At 50.4% G+C, this 21978-nt stretch overlaps 1 protein-coding gene and 1 non-coding gene across 2 annotated transcripts; one reads left to right on the top strand and one right to left on the bottom strand.

Annotated features, from left to right (window-relative positions):
* Nucleotides 1–107: 107 nt before the first annotated feature.
* On the top strand, nucleotides 108–20520 carry CEACAM19 (CEA cell adhesion molecule 19). Its single transcript, XM_077893408.1, is given in 8 exon segments — nucleotides 108–1908; nucleotides 2956–2982; nucleotides 2985–3323; nucleotides 15483–15633; nucleotides 17037–17083; nucleotides 17964–18049; nucleotides 18943–18987; nucleotides 19678–20520. Coding segments are annotated over 8 exon segments (804 nt in total). The 5' UTR covers nucleotides 108–1853; the 3' UTR covers nucleotides 19732–20520.
* LOC144289500 (small Cajal body-specific RNA 16) lies at nucleotides 2161–2345 on the bottom strand. Its single transcript, XR_013357367.1, has one exon.
* Nucleotides 20521–21978: the final 1458 nt, after the last annotated feature.

Raw genomic sequence — 21978 nt, 5'->3', positions numbered from 1 at the left:
AGAGATAGATAGAGAGAGAGAGAGAGAGAGAGAGAAGCTTCAGCACGCAGAAAATCCAGAATAACTGGCTTTGCTTTATGCGCTGCCTAGCGCTGCTTACAGAGCCTCTCTCCAGGGGGTAGTGGTGATAATCTATCAGAGTCCCCCTGACACCCTCAACTCCACTCCTGCTACACAACCAAATTCCTACTGGAACAAAGTGGTTTGGGCAATCTTGTTGCAGCCCAAACTCAGAGCTGTCTCCCCCAGGAAGAACGTTCCCATCACCATCACAGAGGAGGAAGCCAAGCCTCAGAGAGGTGAAGTCATTTGCTCCCAAGATCCCATAGCCAAGTGGTGGCAGAGTCAGGCTCACCAGCTTGCCACAGGGCTGTGCTTGGACTCTGCAATGGTTCAGCCCACCTGGACCATACCACCCCCCCCTCCACTCCACCCTGCAAGGTGGATCAACATCCAGATTTCTCTCTCACTCCAACCTGGGGACCCTTGTCTGATAGATGCCATCACCTGCGACAACCTGGTGACATACACAGGCAAACTACCACTGACTTATGGCCCCCCCAAACTTAGTGTTCTGCCCACAGATCCAGAAACCTCAGCTGGCACTGCCCCCTTCAGGTCCCTACACGGGCACTGCCAAATAGTAATGTCTGTGATGGTGATGGAAACATTCTGTAGCTCGCTATCCAGTGTGATAGCCACTGGTCACAGGGGATAATTGATCACTTACTTGAAAGTGACCAGGTTGAGAAACTAATTTTGAAGGCATTGAATTTTAATTAACTTCAGGGTATATTTCAATCACCTTATGTGACGACTAGCTACAGTATTGACACAACCCTGGCCCCTCCGTTACTTAGATCCTATCCCAACACAGCTCAAAATCCCAGTGGATCCCTCCTTTCCAGCCTACTCCCATCCCACTCGGCGCCCCCTCAGCCAGGATTTTCAGCCTCCATGCCTTGCATATGCTGTTATAATGCTTGGTAAACCTCACCCCATTCCCACCCCACCACCTGCCTCATTGCTACTCCTACTCCAGGTCTCTGTTCAGATATCTCCTTCTCCCTGCCCCTCAGGCTGAGTGAGGCACCTCTTTGGGCTCTCCCAGCCCCCTGGGCTCCTCCATCCCAGTGCTGATCACCCTGGATCATCATTGCTTGGGGATGGGTCTGCTCCCCCCAACACAGACACAGAACTGTGAGCCCCGCTGGGGACTGAGGACAAAGCAAGAGGTGTCTCAATCACCACTGTGTCTGCAGCACCACTCAGCACAGTGCTGGGCACAGGGAGTGGGTGTTGGGATGAATGAATGAATGAATGAATGGCCACCTACTAGTAGACCTGATTCCTTCCTTGAGCTTTAGTTTCCTCATCTGTGAAATGGGAATAGTTATGTGTGGTAGACGTTGGATGAGGCAGTTGTGTTGGGCCTATCTGCAGGGACCTGCCTGGCCCAGGGGGATTATTCAACCAGAGGACACTAGGACTCCTGTCGTACTCCTGTCGTGCTCCTGTTGTGCTCCTGACGTGCTCCTAACGGTCACACCTCACACTGGGTGGGAAGAAGAGGTTGAAGGGGATTAAGGGAGGAGTCCACGGGAAACCCCAGGAAGCTCCCCAGTCACCCTGATAAACTGGTTCAACCAGTATCTGCAGTCCATCCCGGAGAACACAAGTGAAGCCTCTGGAGCCTGTGGAAAGGGGATACTGGGGTTCGGCCAGTTTCAGCAATGTCTGGGAGGCACCCCAAAGATTCCCACTGAGCTGGCCCACTTCGCACAGCCAGGGCCCAGCCGTCCAGCCCTGTCGGTGTCTGCAGTGGCCCTTTGGCACCTCCACAAGACACCAAGATGGAGATTCCTGAGTGGGCCCAGCACTACTTCTCAAAGGGCCTCCTGCTCTCAGGTAAGGAGGAAACACACCCCAGGGCTGAGGGGAGAAGGTGGGACTCAGCCCAGGGGCTGAGGTCTCTTGGGAGAAAGGAAAGATTTGCCAGGGAAGAGGAGTAAGATTGGGGGTTGGAGAGGGTTGAGCTGTAGAATCACAGTGCCATATTCAATTTTACTTTGGAATTTTCTAGAATATCAGAACCATGAGGACAAGAATATTATCTGTTTGGGGATTTTTTTCGAGGGGGGTGTGTATTTTGTTCTTTTGTCCTATTTGCAATAACACATATGATCATCAAACTGCTGCTACAATGTTTACACCTGTTATTGCAAATTCAAACTCCAAGAAGAACTATCCTGGGAATTGACTTAGGTCAGGCTCTGGCTGCCTGGTACAAGGCTGCGCCCACTACAGGCCAGGTCCAGCAACACAGGAGCCTTTCCTCAGATCATCAAGAAGACAGGAATTTATTTGTATTTGTTTTCCTGCTATATCCCCAGTGCCTAAAAATCTAGGGAATTTTTTTTTAAGATTTTATTTTATTTATTCATGAGAGACACACAGAGAGAAGCAGAGACATAAGCAGAGGGAGAAGCAGGCTCCCTGCGGGGAGCCCGATGCAGGACTCGATCCGAAGACCTTGAGATCACAATCTGAGCCTAAGGCAGATGCTCAACCACTGAGCCATCCAGGTGCCCCTGAAATCTAGGGAATTTTAGACATATCATATACAATTGGTACTGTGGCATAAATAATATGTATTTCTGTAAGTATTGGTTACATGGATAAATGAATTAATTCAGAGAGTTCAACTGTTTAGAGGCAGACCACACAGCATCTTAGGGCAGAAAAATCTGCTGGACCAATGGGATGAGAAATCTGTGTCTTTCATATCTGGGTTTCCACTCCTGAACCCAGGGCAGACATCACTAATCAATCCCAGTCCTATTTCCAATAAACAGCACTCAGAGTCCTTGTCCCCAGATGAGGACATACAGGGAGAAAAATGCTATGGTTCCTGCCCAACATTTCTGATCTCAGGCCACCCTGTAACTCCCATAGCCTCAATCCTGGCCCTCTGGATCCCACAAGCTCTTGGGCTGCCCTACGCATCCAGAAGATTCCAGAGTATCCTCAAAAGGACCAGGACCTTCTCCTGTCTGTCCAGGGAATCCCAGGCAACTTTCAGGACTTCAACTGGTACCTGGGGGAGGAGACCAATGGTGGCACGATGTTATTCACCTACTTCCCCGATCTCCAGCGGCCCCAGAGGGACGGCAGTGCCATGGGACAGCATGACATCGTTGGCTTCCCCAATGGCTCCATGATGCTGCATCGTGTCCAGCCCACCGACAGTGGCACCTACCAGGTAGCTGTCAACATCAATCCTGCCTGGATCATGAGGGCCAAGACTGAGGTCCAGGTGGCCGGTGAGTGTTGTGCCACTGAGGGAGGGATGGGTTAGGCTAATGCACCCTGGAGGCTACCACAGGCCAGGACCTGTGCAAATACAACTTCCTTTGATTCTCTCATTCATCCATTCAACACAAACTGATGGAGCACCTCCTGGGTGCCAGGCCCTGAAGACATTGTGTGTATCCTCACATGCATCAACTGATAAAATATCCATTGAGTGCCAACCTTGTGCCAGACACTGAGCCAGACCCTGGAGAATGCACCATCCCATTTACTGCTCACAGGCATTAATTAACGAAATACTGATCGAGCTCCCACTGCGTGCATGGGCCTAAGTGTTACACTGCATTTCTGTCTTCAAGTCCATTAAGTCAAGTATTTATTGATAAATCCACTCTGGGCCAAGTGCTAGACATAGGGTGATGGATAATAGCAGCTACCCTTTCTTGGGCATTTGTTACTTGGGCACACGCCCTCCAGAACATAGCTTCTCAACCTGGGCACCATTAACATCTTAGACTGGCTAATTCCATGTAGGTGGGGGCTGTTCTGGGCACTGTAGGATATTTAGCAGCATCCCTGGCCTCTACCCCCTAGATGCCTGTAGCATTCACCCAGTTGTGACAACCAAAATTGTCTCCAGACATTGCCAAATGTCACCCTCAGTTGAGAACCACTGCCCTATATTAATTCATGTGTATCTTAAAAAACAAACAAACAAACAGGTGAGGGACATCAGTCAGAAGAACATGTGACTCTTGGTCTCTGGGTCGTGAGTTTGAGCCCCACACTGGGTATAGAGCTTACTTAAAAATAAATAAATAAACTTTAAAATTAAATGAGAGGTACCTGGGTGGCTCAGTCGGTTAAGCGTCAGACATCAGCTCAGGTTATGACTTTGGGGTCCTGGGATCAAACCCCAAATTGGGCTCCCTGCTCAGCAGGAGGTCTGCTTCTCCATCTCTCTCTGCCTCTCCCCTGCCTTGTGCGTGTATGCTCTCGCCCCCCCCAAATAAATAAATAAAATATTTAAAATTAAATTAAATTTAAAAACCCTATGAAATCTGATATGCCATTTACATCTCAATAGAGCTAGAGGAATAAAATAACTTCTCAACTCTCCCAGGCAGACTTGGTCATTAACCATCTGTGTCCCCAGAGGACTCTGGTCATCTCATTACCTCTGTGATTTTCATAATGTGCTCCGATGTGTCACATTCCAAACATGTCTCATGAGGAGAGTAATTCTTCAAAGCAAGAGAGTGAAAACATACTTGTCCTTTTATCATCCGACATCTACCACAGCAGCGGGTGGACACAGTGGGTTCTTAGTTAATGTTTGTTGAATAAAGAAATGAACAAAAACTTTCTCTCTCTCTTTTTTTTTTTTTTTTTTTTTTTTGAAGAGAGAGAGTGGAAGGAAGGCTAGAGGGAGGGGGAAAGGAGAAATCTCAAGCAGATCCCACCCTGAGTGTGAGGCCTGATTTGAGGCTCAATCTCACAACCCTGAGATCATCATGACCTGAGCTGAAATCAAGAGTCAGACACTTAACTGACTGAACCACCCAAGTGCCCCTGAGTGAAAACTTTCAAAACCAAAAACTCCATGAGGCAGGTACCATTATTGTCTTCATTTTAGAGCTGAGGAAACTGAGGCAGAGTGGAGTAGACCAAGGATTTGATCCCACAAAGTCACAACGGCAGTCTGGGAGCTTAATCATTTCCTCTCAAAGCAGAGAAAAAGGGGTGGGGGGAATCTCCTTGCCTTCTTTCATACGTGGGATGCTGATAATGTGCATGTAAATAATAAAATAAGATCATATTTCAGAGACATTAACAATAGTTATAGCTAACACTATTTATATTAAATGCCTATTATATGCCCACTGTATGTATAATTCATTTAATCTTCACTGCAGTCCTGTAAGGTAGGTGATATTATTGGACTCATTTTATGGATGAGGAAACTAAGGCACAGAGAAGTTATGACTTGTCCAATAAAAAAAAAATTAGGGGGATCCCCGGGTGGCTCAGCGGTTTGGCACCTGCCTTCAGCCCAGGGCGTGATCCCGGGGTCCCTGGATTGAGTCCCACATCGGGCTCCTTGCATGGAGCCTGCTTCTCCCTCTGCCTGTGTCCCTGCCTCTCTCTCTCTCTCTCTCTCTCTCTCTCTCTCTCTGCCCCCCTGAGTCTCTCATGAATAAATGAATAAAATCTTTTTTAAAAAATTAAACAAGGTAATGTGACCTGGAATGAATGAGAGGTCATCATAGAGGCCTTGCCAAAAAAGTGACATTCGAGCAGAGGAAAGGAAGGGAGCCCTACAGATTTCTAAGGGATAGAGTTCCTCACAGAGGGAACAGCAAGTGCAAAGGCCCCGAGGCAAGACTAGCTTGGTGTGTTCAAAGCATATGGACAGAAGGATGCCATGGCTATAAGGCAGTGAGCAAGTTGGGCGTTAGGAGTTGAGGTCCGCGAGGCACACAGGGGCCAGGCTTGTCGGTTGTAGAGAGATTGAAAGAAGCCACTCGGGAGTTTAAAGCAGAGGACTGATCTGATTCACAGTTTAACCCAGCCACGGTTAAGTATGGGCTGAATCTTGTCTATCCAGAAAGAAGCAGAGGCTCAGGTGGAAAAAGGCATGCCCCAACTATTAGGCATCCAGTCATCGAATCAGTGACAGGGTTGGGATTCAAGTGCAGGGTCGCCTGAATGAGACACGTAGCTGCCTCTGCAGATGCGGAGCTGCTCATTCACCCATCCCTTCACCAAAGCTTCCCCCAAGTCCCTCTTCCTCAAGGCCACCTCTGTGTCTGGATTATACTGGGCAGTGCTAGGGACACAGTGCAGGCCGAGGCAGCCCTGGCCCTGCCCTGCAGGGGCTCACAGCCTGGCAGGAGAGATAGATATTAATGAATAATCACACACACACAACAGATCACTATGATCAGTGCAGGGACCATGAAGGAAAGGCACATACAGAGATGATGAGAGTGTAACTAGGGGTAGCAGGGAGGTTGCCCTGGGAAGGCACTCCTTCAACAAAGCTTGAATGATGACCGGCAGTTCCAAGCAGAGGGGAAAGGAGCTTTGGGAGGTGTTTGGGCAGAGGGTTTGGTCTGTGCAAAGGGCCTGCAGGAAGCTGCAGGGCTCATGAACTGAGCTGGCAGGGGCCAGCATGACTGAGGCAGGAGAGCAGGAGGGGCATCCTCGGAGGCCAGTGCAGCAGGATGTATTCAAACCGAGGCTTGGGTTGTGAGGACAGAAGCTCTCTGCAACTGTCTCACGGTGTAGGGAGCCTTGTAGGGCCCCAGGGTAGCCCCCAGGATGTCGGCTCCAGGAGCCCTGGGTTCACAGCTGTCTCCTTGGAGCCTAGAACAGGGCCAGACACACTGTTGAATAAATGAATGGGTGGGGAGCCCAGCAGAGCTGGTGGGAAATAGTTGTCCAAAACACAAGGGCTCCCTCCTCCTCCTGGGGGTGCCATCTCTGGCCTCATCTCTGCTCAGGAGCTCCATTCTCCTCTTTGCGGCCAGGGTTTCCTGCCAGACCCTAACTGAGTGACAGCGCAGGCTTCTTTGCAGATTCTGAATCTCCTCTTGCAAAAGGCAGAGGTAGGAAGAGAGAAAGCTGAACAGAGAGACAGACAGACCAAGATAGAATTCTGGTTGGTCTGAGGTGCCTGGGTGGCTCAGTCGGTGGTTTTGGCTCAGGTCATGATCTAGGGGTTGTGGGATCAAGCCCCGAATTGGGCTCCACGCTCAGCAGGGTGTCTGCTTCTCCCTCTCCCTCTGCTCCCCTCCCCTCCGTCACCCCTGCTCATATTCTCTCTTATGCGCTCTCCCTCTCTCTCAAATAAATGAATAAATAAAATCTTTATAAATCATCATCATCATCATCATCATCTGGTTGCAGCCTGGTCTATAGCTTCCTTCCCCTTGAGTAAAGGGTCCACAGCTTGTCCACGGGCATGGGATCAAGTTGGACAAACAAGATGATGGGGAGCCCAAGGCCAGGGGATTAGGGTGGGGAGGATGAAGAATTCAACACTTGCTCTCTCCATAATAATCATAACATTTTTATCTATTATGGTTTTGGTCACCGCTAATCCCCTAGTGCAGAGCAGTGCTTAGCACACATTAGGTACTGCGTAAATACTTGTAATTCCATCTCCCCTGTGTGAGCACTTACTGTATGCCAGGCACCTGTCAGCTGAGCGCTTTGCTGACCACACTTCATTCCCACTGCCACAGGAACCCTGTTGGGCCCTGGGATGATCCCCGTTTTACAGAGGGGCAAACAGAGACGCAGAGGGCCCACCACCATGCGGCTGGGGCAGGAACCAAGGCCCCAGCTGTGTCTGAGTCCATGTTCCTGGCCCTCCGCCACCTGGTTTTTTCTCAGCCCTGGTAGAATCCACTCCCTCCTGGGAAATGCCTTAGCTTCCAGAAGGCTGAACACAAACAGCAAGGAAGCAAAATGATTCAGCAAAAGGAAGAGCAAAGGAAAAGGCGGAGGGGATGAGGCATAGGCTGGGGTGGGTCCTCACGTCAGGAGGGGTCACCTCAGCAGCCAGGGCATTTCTATTTAAGGACTGCTGTGGCCCTAAATCCAGCCCCTGGCTTGAGGGGGGTGTGGACATGGCTGGGAACTTGTCCTGTGCCCTGGGTAATTCCCACACTTAACCTCTCTTAATCATGAGGGGTGTGGCCTTTAGTGGCTCAGATAGAAGGGGACACTGGAAAGCTGCATTCAGGGTCCCCTGGGTGGCTCAGTGGTTGAGTGTCTGCCTTCAGCCCAGGGCATGATCCCAGCCTCCTGGGATCGAGTCCCACGTCAGGGTCCCCGCAGGGAGCCTGCTTCTCCCTCTGCCTATGTCTCTGCCTCTCTTTGTGTGTGTTTCTCATGAATAAATAAATAAAATCTTTTTTTAAAAAAAGGAGGGGGAGCTGCACTCATTCAACAAACATCTTGAGTATCTCCTGTGTGCCAGGCACTGAGTTTAAGGAAGCAACAGACAAATCTCTGCCCTTGTGGGGTTTCTATGTTGGCGGGCATGTCCTCGATCAGGGACTGGGTCACCGGACAGTGTCCGAGAGAAAAAGAAGCAAAGAAAGCGAGTCTCTGGCAGGGCTCCCCAAGTAGAGGATTCAGAGGCTCCAGGCAGACTGAACACACAAGAAAGGCCCAGGACACCTAGGTCCCCAGCATACCAATGAGGAAAGAGGCTCAGCGAGACGGAGTCAGCTGCCCAAGGTCCCACAGCCAGTAGGCAGCCTAAAGCAGGCTCGAAACCAGAGACGGATCACAGTCATCGCCAGCTCGTGTCCCTTCCCCTGTAAACCCCGTCGTGGGGACTCGGGGCCTTCAAGCAACAGGCTTCTCCAAGCCCCCCAGGCCCTCTGACCCCAGGAAGTTCATTACAGAGCCCAGCTCCCCTTCACCGAACACATGCCAGGTGCTTCACACGCATTTCTCCTTTGAGTCTTCCCTGCCACCGCAAGATGATTCCCGTCCCACAGATGGAGAAACTGAGGCCCACAGCGGTTAGGTAACTTGCACAGGTCACTCAGCTAAGGGGCAGCAGATGCAGGACTTGAACCCAGGCTGGCGGGCTCTGGAGTCCACACTTTTCGGACCTTATTCTGCTTCATCATGAACAACCACCATCGAGGACTAACTGGCTGGTGTCAGGATTTATGTGACCTCTAGTCAAATGGCCAAAGTTTTCCGAATTTGTTCCCCAAAGTAGCTGTAAAATGAGGGCAATTACCCCTCCCGCCATGGATCGCTGTGAGGACCAACTGGGAAATCCAAGCGAAGTCGCTGTTTTTGAGGCCGTGGAAATCAACCAAGTCCAGCGCTGGCAATGAGGAAAGCAAAGGTGTTATGCTATATGTTGGCAAATTGAACTCCAATAAAAAGAAATTTTTTTAAAAAAGAGCCTTTTCAGCAAAGGCTATTTATTCAGAGCCTGCTGTAATAAGGGAGTCAACCAACCCCTATCACTTGCATTTAGGCAGAGACTCAAAGGCAGGCAGGTGGGGGGGAAGCTTCCTAGTGGAAGAAAGAGAAGACTTCAGCTGTCTTCAGCTCCTCCTGATTGGAGGTTGTTGTCACGGGGCTAGGTGGGGTGCCTATTTGGCTTTCTCCTAAGTTAGAAGCAGGGACAAAGTTAGAAGCAGGGACAAAAATTAGGGAAGCAGTCGGTTATTAATCATGTCCTGGCCACTTAGGGCCAACTCGTACAGAAGCTACTGTTTCTTTTCCCGGACTGTCACTGGAGATAGCAATCTGGCTTCCCTGTAAGTCTGACTCAAAGCAGGCTGGCGTCACCAGCTGTTTGTGAGAGGGCTGGTCTTCCTGGCAGTTCACCATAGGTTGTGGACTGGAATTCTTTTTTTTTTTTTTTAAGATTTTATTTATTTATTCATGAGAATAGAGAGAGAGGTAGAGACATAGGCAGAGGGGGAAGCAGGCTCCCTGCGCGGAGCCCAATGAGGGACTCAATCCCGGGACCTCCGGGGTCACAACCTGAGCCAAATGTGTCTAGATGTTCAACTGCTGAGCCACTCAGGCGTCCCTGGAATTCTATTTTTGTATACAGTTTGGTCATTGTCCACTGTATAGTGGTCTCTCGAAGCACTTTTTTTAAAGATTTTATATATTTTTTTTTATTCATGAGAGACACAGAAACGCAGAGACATAGGCAGAGGGAGAAACAGACTCCTCGAAAGGAGCCCAATACGAGACTGGATCCCAGGACCCCAGGATCACGACCTGAGCCGAAGGCAGACGCTCAACCACTGAACCACTCAGGCGTCCGTCTCGAAGCACTTTTTCAGATGTGTTTGTATCTAATCAAAGATACACATGGAGAAATATGATCCACGGAAGAAGACCCAGATGATTCTTTGTTGGGAGAACTGAGTATAGATGGTCCCAGGGCCCAGAAAGAGAAAAGCCAAAAAGAAAACTTTCAGTCGTAGAAGAAATCAAATGTGGGGCTCCGTTCTGGTTACTTCTTGATACGGAACAAACTCAGTGGTATAGAACAATGACCATTTTATTATGTTCATGATTATTGGGATCGGGAATTCAGACAGGGCACAGCAGGGATGGCTTATCTGCTTCATGATGTCTGGGGCCTCAGATGAGAAGACTCAGAGGCTAAGACTGGCTCAAACGCTAGAAGCTGGAATCATCCAGAAGTGTCTTTAGGCAGATAGGTGGAGGCTCACCCTGACTGTGAGCTGGGAACTTAGCTGGGGCTATCCATCAGATCTTTGTCAGCTGGTCTCTCCAGTGTGACTGCTTGGGCTTCCTCACAACACAGAGCCTGGGTTCTTAGGGGGAGAGCAAGTATTCCAAAAAACCAAAGCAGAAACTCTATGGCTTCTTCTGACTTAGCCCTGAAAGTCACGCAGCATCACGTACATTGTATTCTTTGGATTACAAGTGAGTCACTAAGATTAGCCGAGATTCAAGGGAGGGGTCTTAGACCCTGCTACTACATTAGAGAACGGTAAGATCATATCACAGAAGAGATCCTGTCGCAATCGACTTTGAAAAAGACAGTGATTCACAGGCTCCCTCTTTTCAAGTTCACTGTTTATGATGAAAGTCAGAAAATATAACAAATTCTAAAAAGAGGACACTTGATCGTGTGATTCAGGCAGGGTTCTTGCTACTGGAAAAGAAACTGCTTCTAGCTGATTTAAGCAGAAAAGTAGATTAAAGGATCCTGAACAATTCAAATATTCTCCAGGGTGGCAAGGAACCAAGCTTAGGAGGCACTGAATCCGGATCCTCAGTACATCAGAATAGAGCCTTATTTAGAAATAGCATCTTTTATTTTTTTAATATATATTTTTTATTGGAGTTCGATTTGCCAACATATAGTATAACACCCAGTGCTCATCCTCTCAAGTGCCCCCCTCAGTGCCCGTCACCCAGTCACCCCATCCTCCCGCTCACCTCCCCTTCCACTACCCCTTGTTCACTTCCCAGAGTTAGGAGTCTCTCATGTTTTGTCACCCTCTTTAATTTTTCCTGCTCATTTTCTCTCCTTTCCCCTATCATCCCTTTCACTATTTTTTATATTTGCCGTATGAGTGAAAGCATATAATGATTGTCCTCCAATTGACTTATTTCACTCAGCATAATACCCTCCAGTTTCATCCACGTCAAAACAAATGATGGGTATTTGTCGTTTCTAATGGCTGAGTAATATTCCATTGTATATATAGACCACATCTTCTTTATCCATTCATCTTTTGATGCAGTGAAAAACCGAGATACCTGCACCCCAATGTTTATAGCAGCAATGTCCACATAGCCAAACTGTGGAAGGAGCCTCGGTGTCTATTGAAAGATGAATAGAAATAGCATCTTTAGGGATGCCTGAGTGGCTCAGTGATTGAGCATTTTTCTTCAGCTCAGGTCATGATCCTGGAGTCCTGGGATCAAGTCCCACATCAGGCTCCCTGCAGAGATCCTGCTTCCCCCTCTTGCTTATGTTTCTGTCTCTCTCTCTCTCTCTGTGTGTGTGTGTGTCTCTCTCATGAATAAATAAATAAAATCTCTAAAAAGAAAGAAAAAGAAAGAAAGAAAGAAAGAAAGACCATCTTTATAGAGGCAATCAAGTTAAAATGAGATCGCTAGGCTCAGCCCTAATCCAATACTACTCGTATCCTTATAAAATGGGAAATTCAGACACAGAGTTTTGTATGTGAACTTGCTCAGGGTTCTGATGTCAGCAGCAACTTTCAACACTGTGCTCTAAGGCATCTTTGAACGAGCTGTCCATGTACGGAGGTGCAAAGGAGGCTGGGAAATGTCTTTATCTGGGGCAGGCTTGTGCCCAGTTCAAGTTCGGGGTTCTCTTTCCAAGAGAGAAGGAGGCATGATTAATGCCTTCAGGGTAGCAAGATGACTTTACGGTTCCCAAGGCTCACAAGCCCACGCTTCCAGACCAGGGTCCCTTCCTCCGACCCCCTCTGGACCACACCGCTTCACTTGCACTCTGCTTGGACCAACCTGAGCCAATTAGGAAGGCCAAAGGAATGCAAGAGCGCTGACTGGCTTAGGTCTGAGCGGCTGCCCTTCCTGATGTGGTGGCTGTGACAAGGGATGGATAAGCTAAGGGAGTCTACCCAGAGCTGGAGGCGGGATCCATCCCTCCCTGAACTCCTGGAGGCTTCACATGGTGGAGGGGTAGAAGGTTCCAGCTGAGGAGACACCCACATGTCTGTAGCTGCGGCACAGGGGTGCAGGAGCACCTGGCTCCCGAGATCCCAAACAGACCAAGTTTGGCCACTCTCTGCAGACAAAATCCAAAGGCAGAGAGAGGAGAGGTAGGAAAACAAAGGGATTTATTTATTTCAGTGAGGCCAACACCAGGAAGACAGCACACTAGCATCTCAAAGACTGTCTCCAAAGCACTGAAAATACATCTAGGTTTATATAAGGAAGATGTGAGACAAAGGTCAGGGATACGTGCAGGTGGGCAGTAAAGGTCAGGTCAATTGTTGTCTCGGGGTCAGTCAAGAGGGCTCTTGCTGGCTCAGAGCAGTCCCTACTGCTTGAAGGGGTAGTTTCCGCTCCCATCACAGGATGCCTTGCACACAGCATCTTTTGCATGAGTTAAGAGACAAGCTGGAAAGAACTTAACCAATTAACAAGTACAGACTAAGGTCAGAATGGAGGTAGTTGAAGTGCTCTTTCTTTCTTTCTTTCCTTCTTTCCTTCTTTCTTTCTTTTTTTCTTTCTTTCTTTCTCTTTCTTTCTTTCTTTCTTCTTTCTTTCTTTCTTTCTAAGATTTATTTATTTGAGAGAGAGAGAGCACGTGCATGCAAACAGAGGGAGGGGCAGAGGGAGAGAGAGAATCTCAAGCAGCACTGAGCAAAGGGGCCCAATGAGGGGCTCGATCTCATAACCCTGAGATCGTCTACGGCCATACCACCCTGAAGGCGCCCGATCTTGTCTGATCTCATAACCCTGAGATCATGACCTGAGTCGAAATCAAGAGTCAACGCTTAACCGTCTGAGCCACCCAGGTGCCCCTGAAGTGCTCTTTCATGTCCAATCTACCAACATGAACCAATTAATTGCATAATTAAGCAAGTAAGCGGGATCCCTGGGTGGCGCAGCGGTTTAGCGCCTGCCTTTGGCCCAGGGCGCGATCCTGGAGACCCGGGATCGAGTCCCACGTCGGGCTCCCGGTGCATGGAGCCTGCTTCTCTCTCTGCCTATGTCTCTGCCTCTCTCTCCCTCTGTGTGTGACTATCATAAATAAATAAAAATTTAAAAAAAAATTAAGCAAGTAAGCTATGAAGGAAATGCCTATCAGGAGTCTCCTTGGCCTGGGGTTGTCAGAGAAGGCTTCCAGAGGGAGCTGGGAGTGGAAAAGTGAGCAGGAGTTATATAGAGAGAGCATGCCAGCCAGAGGGAACAGCATGGGCAAAGGCTGGGCAGCCCCAGACAGCGAGGAAGGGAGCTGTGGGTGATGGAACTGCATGGGTGGACAGGGCAGCAGGGGCCAGAGCAAGAAGATGCAGGAGAAGGGGCTCTGGATGATGTAAGAAGATGAGGCAACAGGGCCTAGGTGGAGAGGACAGGAACCGGGGGACCCTTTGAGTCAGCTGACCTGGCCTCAGCCCCACCCCACCTCCTGAGTCATTCACAGAAGCCACTGGAATTCCACTTGCTGTTGTGAAAGTCAAAAAGGAAGGAGGTGGGGGCGCCTGGCTGGCTCAGTCGGTAGAGCATGCAATTCTTGATCTCTGGGGCTTGAACTCAAGAGAGTTGCGTGTGAGGTTACTTAAGAATTAATTAATTAGTTAATTAATTAATTAAAAAGGTAGAAGATGCGAAAGCTGCTAAGTTCCAGTGTCTGGAAGAGGGCCTGCCTTCTATCTTCTGCCCAAATGCAACCTCTCGGGGCCTTAGTGTATCTGCAGAACGGGCCTGACTTAACCACCTCCCCAGGCCAGGGGGGCAAGGACCACATATGCCCAGACACAACCTATCTTCTTCCTCCCAGTGAGAAAAATACATTTTAAAACGGGTTTTGGACACTCTGAACAGATAAACTTTTAGGGAAATGGATGAAATAGGCGAATATTGAGTGATTTAATTATATACACACACAAATACATATATATGTGTGTATGTATGTATATATGGTGACACTCTAGTCCATTTGGAAATGATGGTCTACACTCCAGTCACGCAGAGCCTGATACAGTTCCTTCCCATCCTTCAAGGGTTCGTGGGACACAGGCCCCTCTTTTGGAAGCTACACAGAGTGGTCCTCAGGAGCTCAGGTGGCCCAGTTGTGATCCTAGCATTCATTGCACCTGGTGTGAGCCCTTGGGCAGGTTAGCTCACCTCTCCATGCCTCATTTACTCATCTTTTAAATGGCATAGATCTTACTTTGTTGGATAATTGAAAGAACAGTGTGTGTGTGTGCGCGCATTCAATCTTCACAACAACTCTACAAGGTAGATACTCTTATCATCCCCATTTCACAAATGGGAAGAGGCACAGCGAGTTTGAGTCATCTGCCCATGTACCCCAGCATTTTGACCTCAGAGTCTACAAGTTTAGCTGCCAAGAAAGGTTGGGATATAACAGGTGTTCAGCATGATATGAAAGACTGGAGGTCCTCATGGTGGGGGTAGGAAGTCAGGTAGGCTCCATTCCAAACCTGGCAGGTGGGGTTTGAGAACCCCACACATCAAGATCCTTTGTCCCCCCACAAAACAGAGGACATCCCCTAAAAGAATGGAGGTGTCTATCAACTAAGTTGAGAAAAAGCAGGCAGGTGGGGTGAGGTGGGGGGATGTGTCAGGAAGCAGATTTCAGGTTTGCCAAAGATGGTAGGAAATCTTAGGGAAGCAGAGATTTTGAGGTGGGGAGAGCCAAGGAGTTCCATCTGGGGGCGCTGAGTTTTACGTGCAGCAGAATCAACTAGACAGGTGGATGCTCAGCTCTGAAAAGCAGGAGAAAGCTCTAGGCTGGGGACAGGAAACTGCACATCAGTGCTCTATGGACAGTCACTGATGCAGGGGGGAGGGGCGTGGGGAGGCCCTCCCAGGACATCTCATAGGCTTCTCTCTCTCTCTCTTTCTCTCTCTCTCTCTCTCTCCCTCTCCCTCATACCCCTCAGAAAAGCATAAGGAGCTGCCCATCATACACCTGCCCGTGAGTGCTGGGATCATGGCTGCCATCATAATTGGGTCCCTCGCTGCCGGGTCCCTCTTCATCTGCTGCATTGCCCATCTCCTGTTAACAGGAGGCTGGAGGGGCCAGAGCCACAGGTACAGGGGCCCAGCCTCTCTGTCCCTCTGTCTTCTTCCCCACCTCTTGCATCCCACTGATTGATTCTTCTGGGAGTCATGTCCTCCGACTCATACACAATCTCATCAAATCTCAGAACTCTTTTTTTTTTTTTTTTAAAGAAGCAGTTTCTTTTTATTTATTTATTTATGTCACACACAGAGAGAGAGGCAGAGACACAGGCAGAGGGAGAAGCAGGCTCCATGCACCGGGAGCCCGACGTGGGATTCAATCCCGGGTCTCCAGGATCGCGCCCTGGGCCAAAGGCAGGCGCCAAACTACTGCGCCACCCAGGGATCCCCAAATCTCAGAACTCTTGAGGTGAAAAAGATCTTTCTATCCTATATTAGGCAGAATTTGCCCTGCAAGAGGCAGAAACCCTACCTTCAAATGGGCTTACAAAGAATTAAAAGGTTTTTGGGGGTCCTATATGAGCTTCAGGTATGGCTGGATCCAAGAACTCGATTTTGGCAAGAGGTTTTTCCATATACCTCTCAACTCTGCCTTTCTCGGTGGTGGCTTCATTCTCAGGAAGGACCTTCCCTTTTGGTGTGATGAGATAGCACCCAGGGGCCCCAGGCTTATATCCCATCAGCTCAGCGGCCACAGAGAGAAGACCACACCTAGCTCCTGACACCTCCAGCAAAAGCCCCAGGGCTGCTTCTCCCCAGCTTAACTCAAATCACATGTCCTATGAGAACCAACCACTGTAGCCAGGCGCTCGAATGTCCCAATTGGCCAAATCTGGGTTATTTGCGCAGCTCTGGAGTCAGAGGACCAACCCAGCTCCATGTGACTAGATGGATTCAGAGTGGGGAAGGGTTCCCTACCTGCCCTCCCGCCAAAAAAACAGACGTTATTACAAAAGAAGCAGGGTGGACAGGTGGGCAGGTAAAGGCATCAGATGGTGCCCACTTCTGTATGGAGGAGAGAGGCTGGGGCCTGTTTTCCCAGGAGACAATCTATTCCTATTTGCCGCAGTGATGTCATGTACTTTTTTTTTTTTAATTTTTTTTTTGTTTGTTTGTTTTTGTACTTTTTAAATAAAGGTATTCAAATGAGCTGATTCAAAGAGAAATATCAAGGAAATCGTGAGACAGGTGGATAGAGCAGAATCATTTGGATGGTCTGTATCAACAGTGACATTAGGGAAACATTACTCATTGGCATATGGCAGCAGCTGGGGAAACTGAGGAAGGACTCTGGGGCCAGGGATTATGGGAGAAGAGGTGGGGATAGGGTAGGTCTTGTCCTAACTCGCTCTGAAGCAGGGACCATCTCACTCTCTGATGGACTGATGGGCTTTTCCAGCTTCTCTTAAGTCTCTCTCCACCCGCCCAAGCCTCTTACTACCCTAATATTGGTTCTCTCCATATGTCCCCAGGATGACACCCACAGAGAAGCCAGAGGCGCGCCCCAACCTCAATGCTGGTAAGTAAGCCAGGGGTCCCGGTGGCTACTGGCCCTCCTCCGGGCTCCTTCCTCTTCACCCCATCAGCCACACACACCCTCCCCCTCCTCTGCTGGGGACCTCCCAATCACTTCACCCCAAACCTGCTTTTCCTCCTCTTCTCAGTGGCTGGCACATCTAGTCCTGGCTGTTCCACTCCTGGGGCACCACACCTGGCCCAGGCTGGCCTCCCGGCCTCCAGGCTGGCCTCCACCCCACCCCCGGGCAGGGTGCTTCTAAAACTCTCACCCTGTCACTCCTCGGCTCAAAGGCCCTCCATAGCTCTTCCCCACCAGGGTCCGTAGGACAGGGTCAGCCTCCTTTACACGTCTCTCCAGACCCCTGCAAACTGATCACCACTGTCCTTCCTGGCTTCATCTCCCACGTGTAACATTCCTGCCCTGCCCTTAAAAACAAAACAAATAAACAATATAAAACAATAAACAAATAAACAATATAAAACAAATTGAATATATATATATAATCCAGACAGGCCCAACGTGTCACAGCTCCTCAGCCATGGCAGGCTATCTCCCGCCAGCCACTCATGCCTGCTTTTGCGTAGCTCTCACTTCTCTTTCCAGTCTTGGCTGTCCCCTCCTCCAGGAAGTCCTCCCTGATCCCCCTTCCGGGAACCCTCGGGGCTCCCCCACTCACCCCTACCCACTCTGGGTTATCCCTATCTGGGGACAGATCTGTCTCCCCCACTGGACTGGGAGCCCCAGGAGGGCAGGGTCCCCAGCACAGGGCTGGGCAAGACAGGGATTTGCACAAGTGTTAGCTGAGTAAATGAGTGCTGACAGCAGCCAGCAGGGTCCTGTGGGACCTGCCAGCCAGTTCCTCCCTTGTCCCCTGCTTCAGGTGACCAGCACATCTATGAGGTGATGCCGTCTCCGACCCACCTGGTGTCTCCCCTCGGGGGCACAGCGTCCATGAACAACACCATGGTGAGCCCCCACCTGTCCCCCAAAGCCCCCTGGTGGCTCCCCTGGGGGTTCACTGTGGCATCTGGCACCTTGTCCCCCACTGCAAGAACACGACTCTGTGGGATGCTCCCTACTTTTTTTTTTTTTTTTTTTTTAAGATTTTACTTATTTATTTGAGAGAGAGAGAGAGAGCACAAGTAGGCAGAGTGGCATAGAGAGGGAGAAGCAGACACATGCTGAGCACGGAGCCCCATGCGGGGCTTGATCCCAGGACCCTGAGATCATGAGCTGAGCTGAAGGCAGATGCCCAACCGACTGAGCAACCCGGGTGTCCCCGGGATGCTCCCTACTTTAAAGCCACCAGGAAGAGAGTCTGGGAAGACACAACATAGAGCCTTTGTCTCTGGGGTATGGAGGCTGAGGGTGGGGGTGGGGAGGGCTCTATTTTCCCTCTTCCGCTTGTCTGTAGTTTCTCCATGGGGCGGATACGGGTGGGAAGGGATGATAAGAAGAATTCTATTGGGAGGCCTGGGTGGCTTAGCCATAGAGTGTAATCCTGAAGCCCTGGGATCGAGTCCCAACTCCGGCTCCCTGCATGGAGCCTGCTTCTCCCTCTGCCTGTGTCTCCGCCTTTCTCTCTCTCTCTGTGTGTCTCTCATGAATAAATAAATAAAATCTTAAAAAAAAAAGTAGAAGACGAAGAATTCAATTGAATAAGAGGAAAAATGTCAAAAGCCTAAACTAAAAGTGTGGAGCCACAGGTGTGGACGGGAGGCGGGGTGTGAAGGCCGTCATAGGACACCCAGGAAGGGGCGAGGCGGATTTGGAATCCAGGTCGGGCCTGACACCCAAGGCCAAAGGTTGGAGGGTGTGGGAGTGCCAGGGCCCCCCTCACCAGTGCTCTTCCCTTGCAGCCCCTGCCCCAGCAGCAGCCGGAGCCAGAGAACCACCCCTACCAGGTGTGGAGCTGGGAAGGGGGGTTGGGGGAAGGGCGGCTCCTGACAATGGGCGGGAGGGGGGGCGCGGGGCCATCCTCACCTAACTGCCACCTGCTCTCAAGTCTCTAGCTCCCCGGAACACAGTCCAGCCCCTCCCTTCCTGGGGTTACACTTCCCTCCTTCTTAGAAGGATTCCAAGACTGAAAATTTGCGCAGGAGGAAATGAAGCTGGGAGAGGGAAGGGTGGCGCCCAGGGTCACACAACAGGTCAGAGCCCAAGTCGACCCCACTTAAGGGACCTATTCCTGGGCCTGGGCCCCAGCCCCTCTCTGTCCCCTCCCATCTGCCCCTAGATCTCTGTGTCCATGTGTCTCTCTACATTTCTCTGTACATGGCTCTACACCTCTCAGGATGGCTCCCACTCTTGCTGTCATTCTCTGGCTCCCTATGTCCTTTTCTCTCTCTCTCTCTCTCTGTCCCTCTCTCCTTTTCTCTGCCCTGTCCCTCCTGTCTTTTCATCTCTGTCATTCCGTGCCCACCCCTTTCTCTGGGTCTCCACGGCCTGGTGCCTCCTGCCTCTTGCACACCTCTCTCCTTCTTGCTCTTCCCTCTCTCCAGCTGTGTTCTCCCCGTGTGCCTCAGGCTCCGCCTGGCTCCCCCGACCCCGACTCTGACCCCCACCCAGGATCCCTCTCTTTTTCTCCCCGCCAGGACCTGCTGAACCCCGACCCTGACCCCTACTGCCAGCTCACGCCAACCCACTGAAGAGGTCCCAGGCCCCTGAAAGAGCGAAAGCCTCAGCCCTCCCCTGAGGGCTTGGTGCCCACAGAAAAGCCACACCACAGACCCCACAGGACCAGGCCACCACACCTGTGGGGCCGACTCAAATGAAGACTCAGTATGGCATCAGGCAGGGGGCATGGGGGGGCAAGAGATCATGATGAGCCCAGCTCCTCTCTGACCCTCTGAGTTTATAACCTGCTCTCAGGGCTGGTCTGTCTAGCAACCTGGCCTGGGCCATGTGCCTGGGAAAGGCAGGCTCTTGCCTTCTCCTAACCCAAGGATCCTCACACACACTGGATGTTTGGGGGTGCGGAGAGTGGACTCAGGCCTGCCTCAAGCCAGACCTCACAGGCTCCTACTTGCTGGGCTGCTGTTGGCCCACAACACCCCACTCCTGCTCCCTGGTTGTCCTAGGAGCTCCTTCTGCTGGGGTCAAGGCAGCCCCCGGACACACAGCCCCAAACAATAAGGCATATGGCAGGGACGGCTGGCCTTCCAGGCCTGTGGCCCCCGATGCAGAACTGGCCGGTTACCACAGCTGTCGGACCCCTTCCCTGCTCCGGCAGGGCCAATCCAGTCCCTCTCGAGATCTGGTCTCTCAGAACCTGTGGCCAGTTTCTGCCTATTGCCTGGGACTCTGAATCTTACCAAGGCCCTCAGGCAGCAGTTCTCTTCCCTACCCCCACCCAAAACCCCGGTCCCAAATGTAAGCCCCATCTGTCGCCCCTTAATTTAATTACTTAATTTAATCACTCATTCAACAATAAATAAACCGTGTGTTATGCACAGTTCTGGACTCTGCGGCTTTGGGAGGAAACAAAACAGACAAAACCTTCTGTTCTCCTAGAGGGGCACTATGGCGGAGGAGAGAGTCAGCAAAGTAACTAATATGCGTGGTGTGCTGGATGGTGATAAGAAGAGAAGGGGAAATGAGGAGAGAAGAGGGTTGGAAGTGTGGAGGGACTGTGATTTTCAATAGGAAGGTCAGAGAAGGCCTCGAAGAGAAGGTGACGATGAGCAAAGACCTAAAGGAGGAAAGAGAGGAATGTAGGGATCTGGAGGGAGAGCATTCCAGGCAGAGGAAGCAGCAAGTGCAAAGGCCCTGAGGTAGGAGTATGCCTGGGGAGTTCAAGGAGCAGCAAAGAGGCCAGGGTGGTGGGAGCAGAGGAAGGAAAAGGGAAAGAATGAGGGTGAGGTCAGGGAGATGAGGAGCAGCAGATAGTGCAGGGCACAGGGCCCCCCATGTAAGGCACAGCAGGCTGTCGCTTTTGCTCTGGAAGCTGAAAAAAAAGACCATGTCGTAGGCTGAATAAAGTTGTCTATGTGCTAATGCCCTGTGAATGTTACCTTACATGGCAAAAGGGCCTTGGCAGGTATGACTGGGTTAAGGATCCTGAGATGGGATCCTGAGATGGTTATCCATGATCCTGGACGATCTCACTGGGCCTGAAATATAATCACAAGGGTCCTTCTGAAAGGGACCCAGGAGAAGAGAGAGTCAGGGAAGGAGTTGTAAGAAAGGAGGTAGAGATTGGAGTGATACAGGCCTTTGAAGATGGAGGAAGGGCCCAGAAGCCAAGACCCCACAGAGTCAGAGGGACGTGATGGGAGGAAGATTTCTGGGGACCCTTGCTGGCGTGGCAGACAAAAAGAGGCCACCAGCAGAGCCCAGAAACTCTGAACACAATCGCAAGAACACAGATTCTCCCCTAGAACCTCCAGAAAGCAACCCAGCCCCGCCACCACCTTGGTTTTGGCCCAGTGAGACCCATTTCAGACTTCTGACCTCCAGAACTGTAAGCGAATAAATTCCTATTATTTGAAACCACTTCATTTATGCCAATTGGTTACAGCAGCCGCGGGAAATTAACATAGAGGATGAGAAAGAATTCGCTGGAAGGGAAGTTGCGTCTCTTCCTGACTCAATATGCAAATACTCCCCGCTTAAGGATTTCTCCATCCCCAGACCTCTCAGGACACCCCAATCCTCTGGGCCGCTGATCCCCTGCTGCTGACCAGGTCACAGCAGGGTCAGCCCCAGCACTGGCTGTCAGGTGCAGAGTATGTGGGGGGACCCCATGCCTGCCTTCCTCTCCTCTTTTCTAGCAACCCCTGTCAAACCCCAATATCTGTTCTCTCCTTTTCCTCAGTAATAGGGTTTTGAACCAAGTGTATAAAAACTACATTTCCTGCTGAGCATTAAAAACTACATTTCCCAGAATGCCCTGC

The sequence above is a fragment of the Canis aureus genome, chromosome 1, assembly GCF_053574225.1.
Source record: "Canis aureus isolate CA01 chromosome 1, VMU_Caureus_v.1.0, whole genome shotgun sequence".
In the NCBI taxonomy this organism is placed as follows: Eukaryota; Metazoa; Chordata; class Mammalia; order Carnivora; family Canidae; genus Canis; species Canis aureus.
This window is presented reverse-complemented; position numbering and strand designations above follow the sequence as displayed.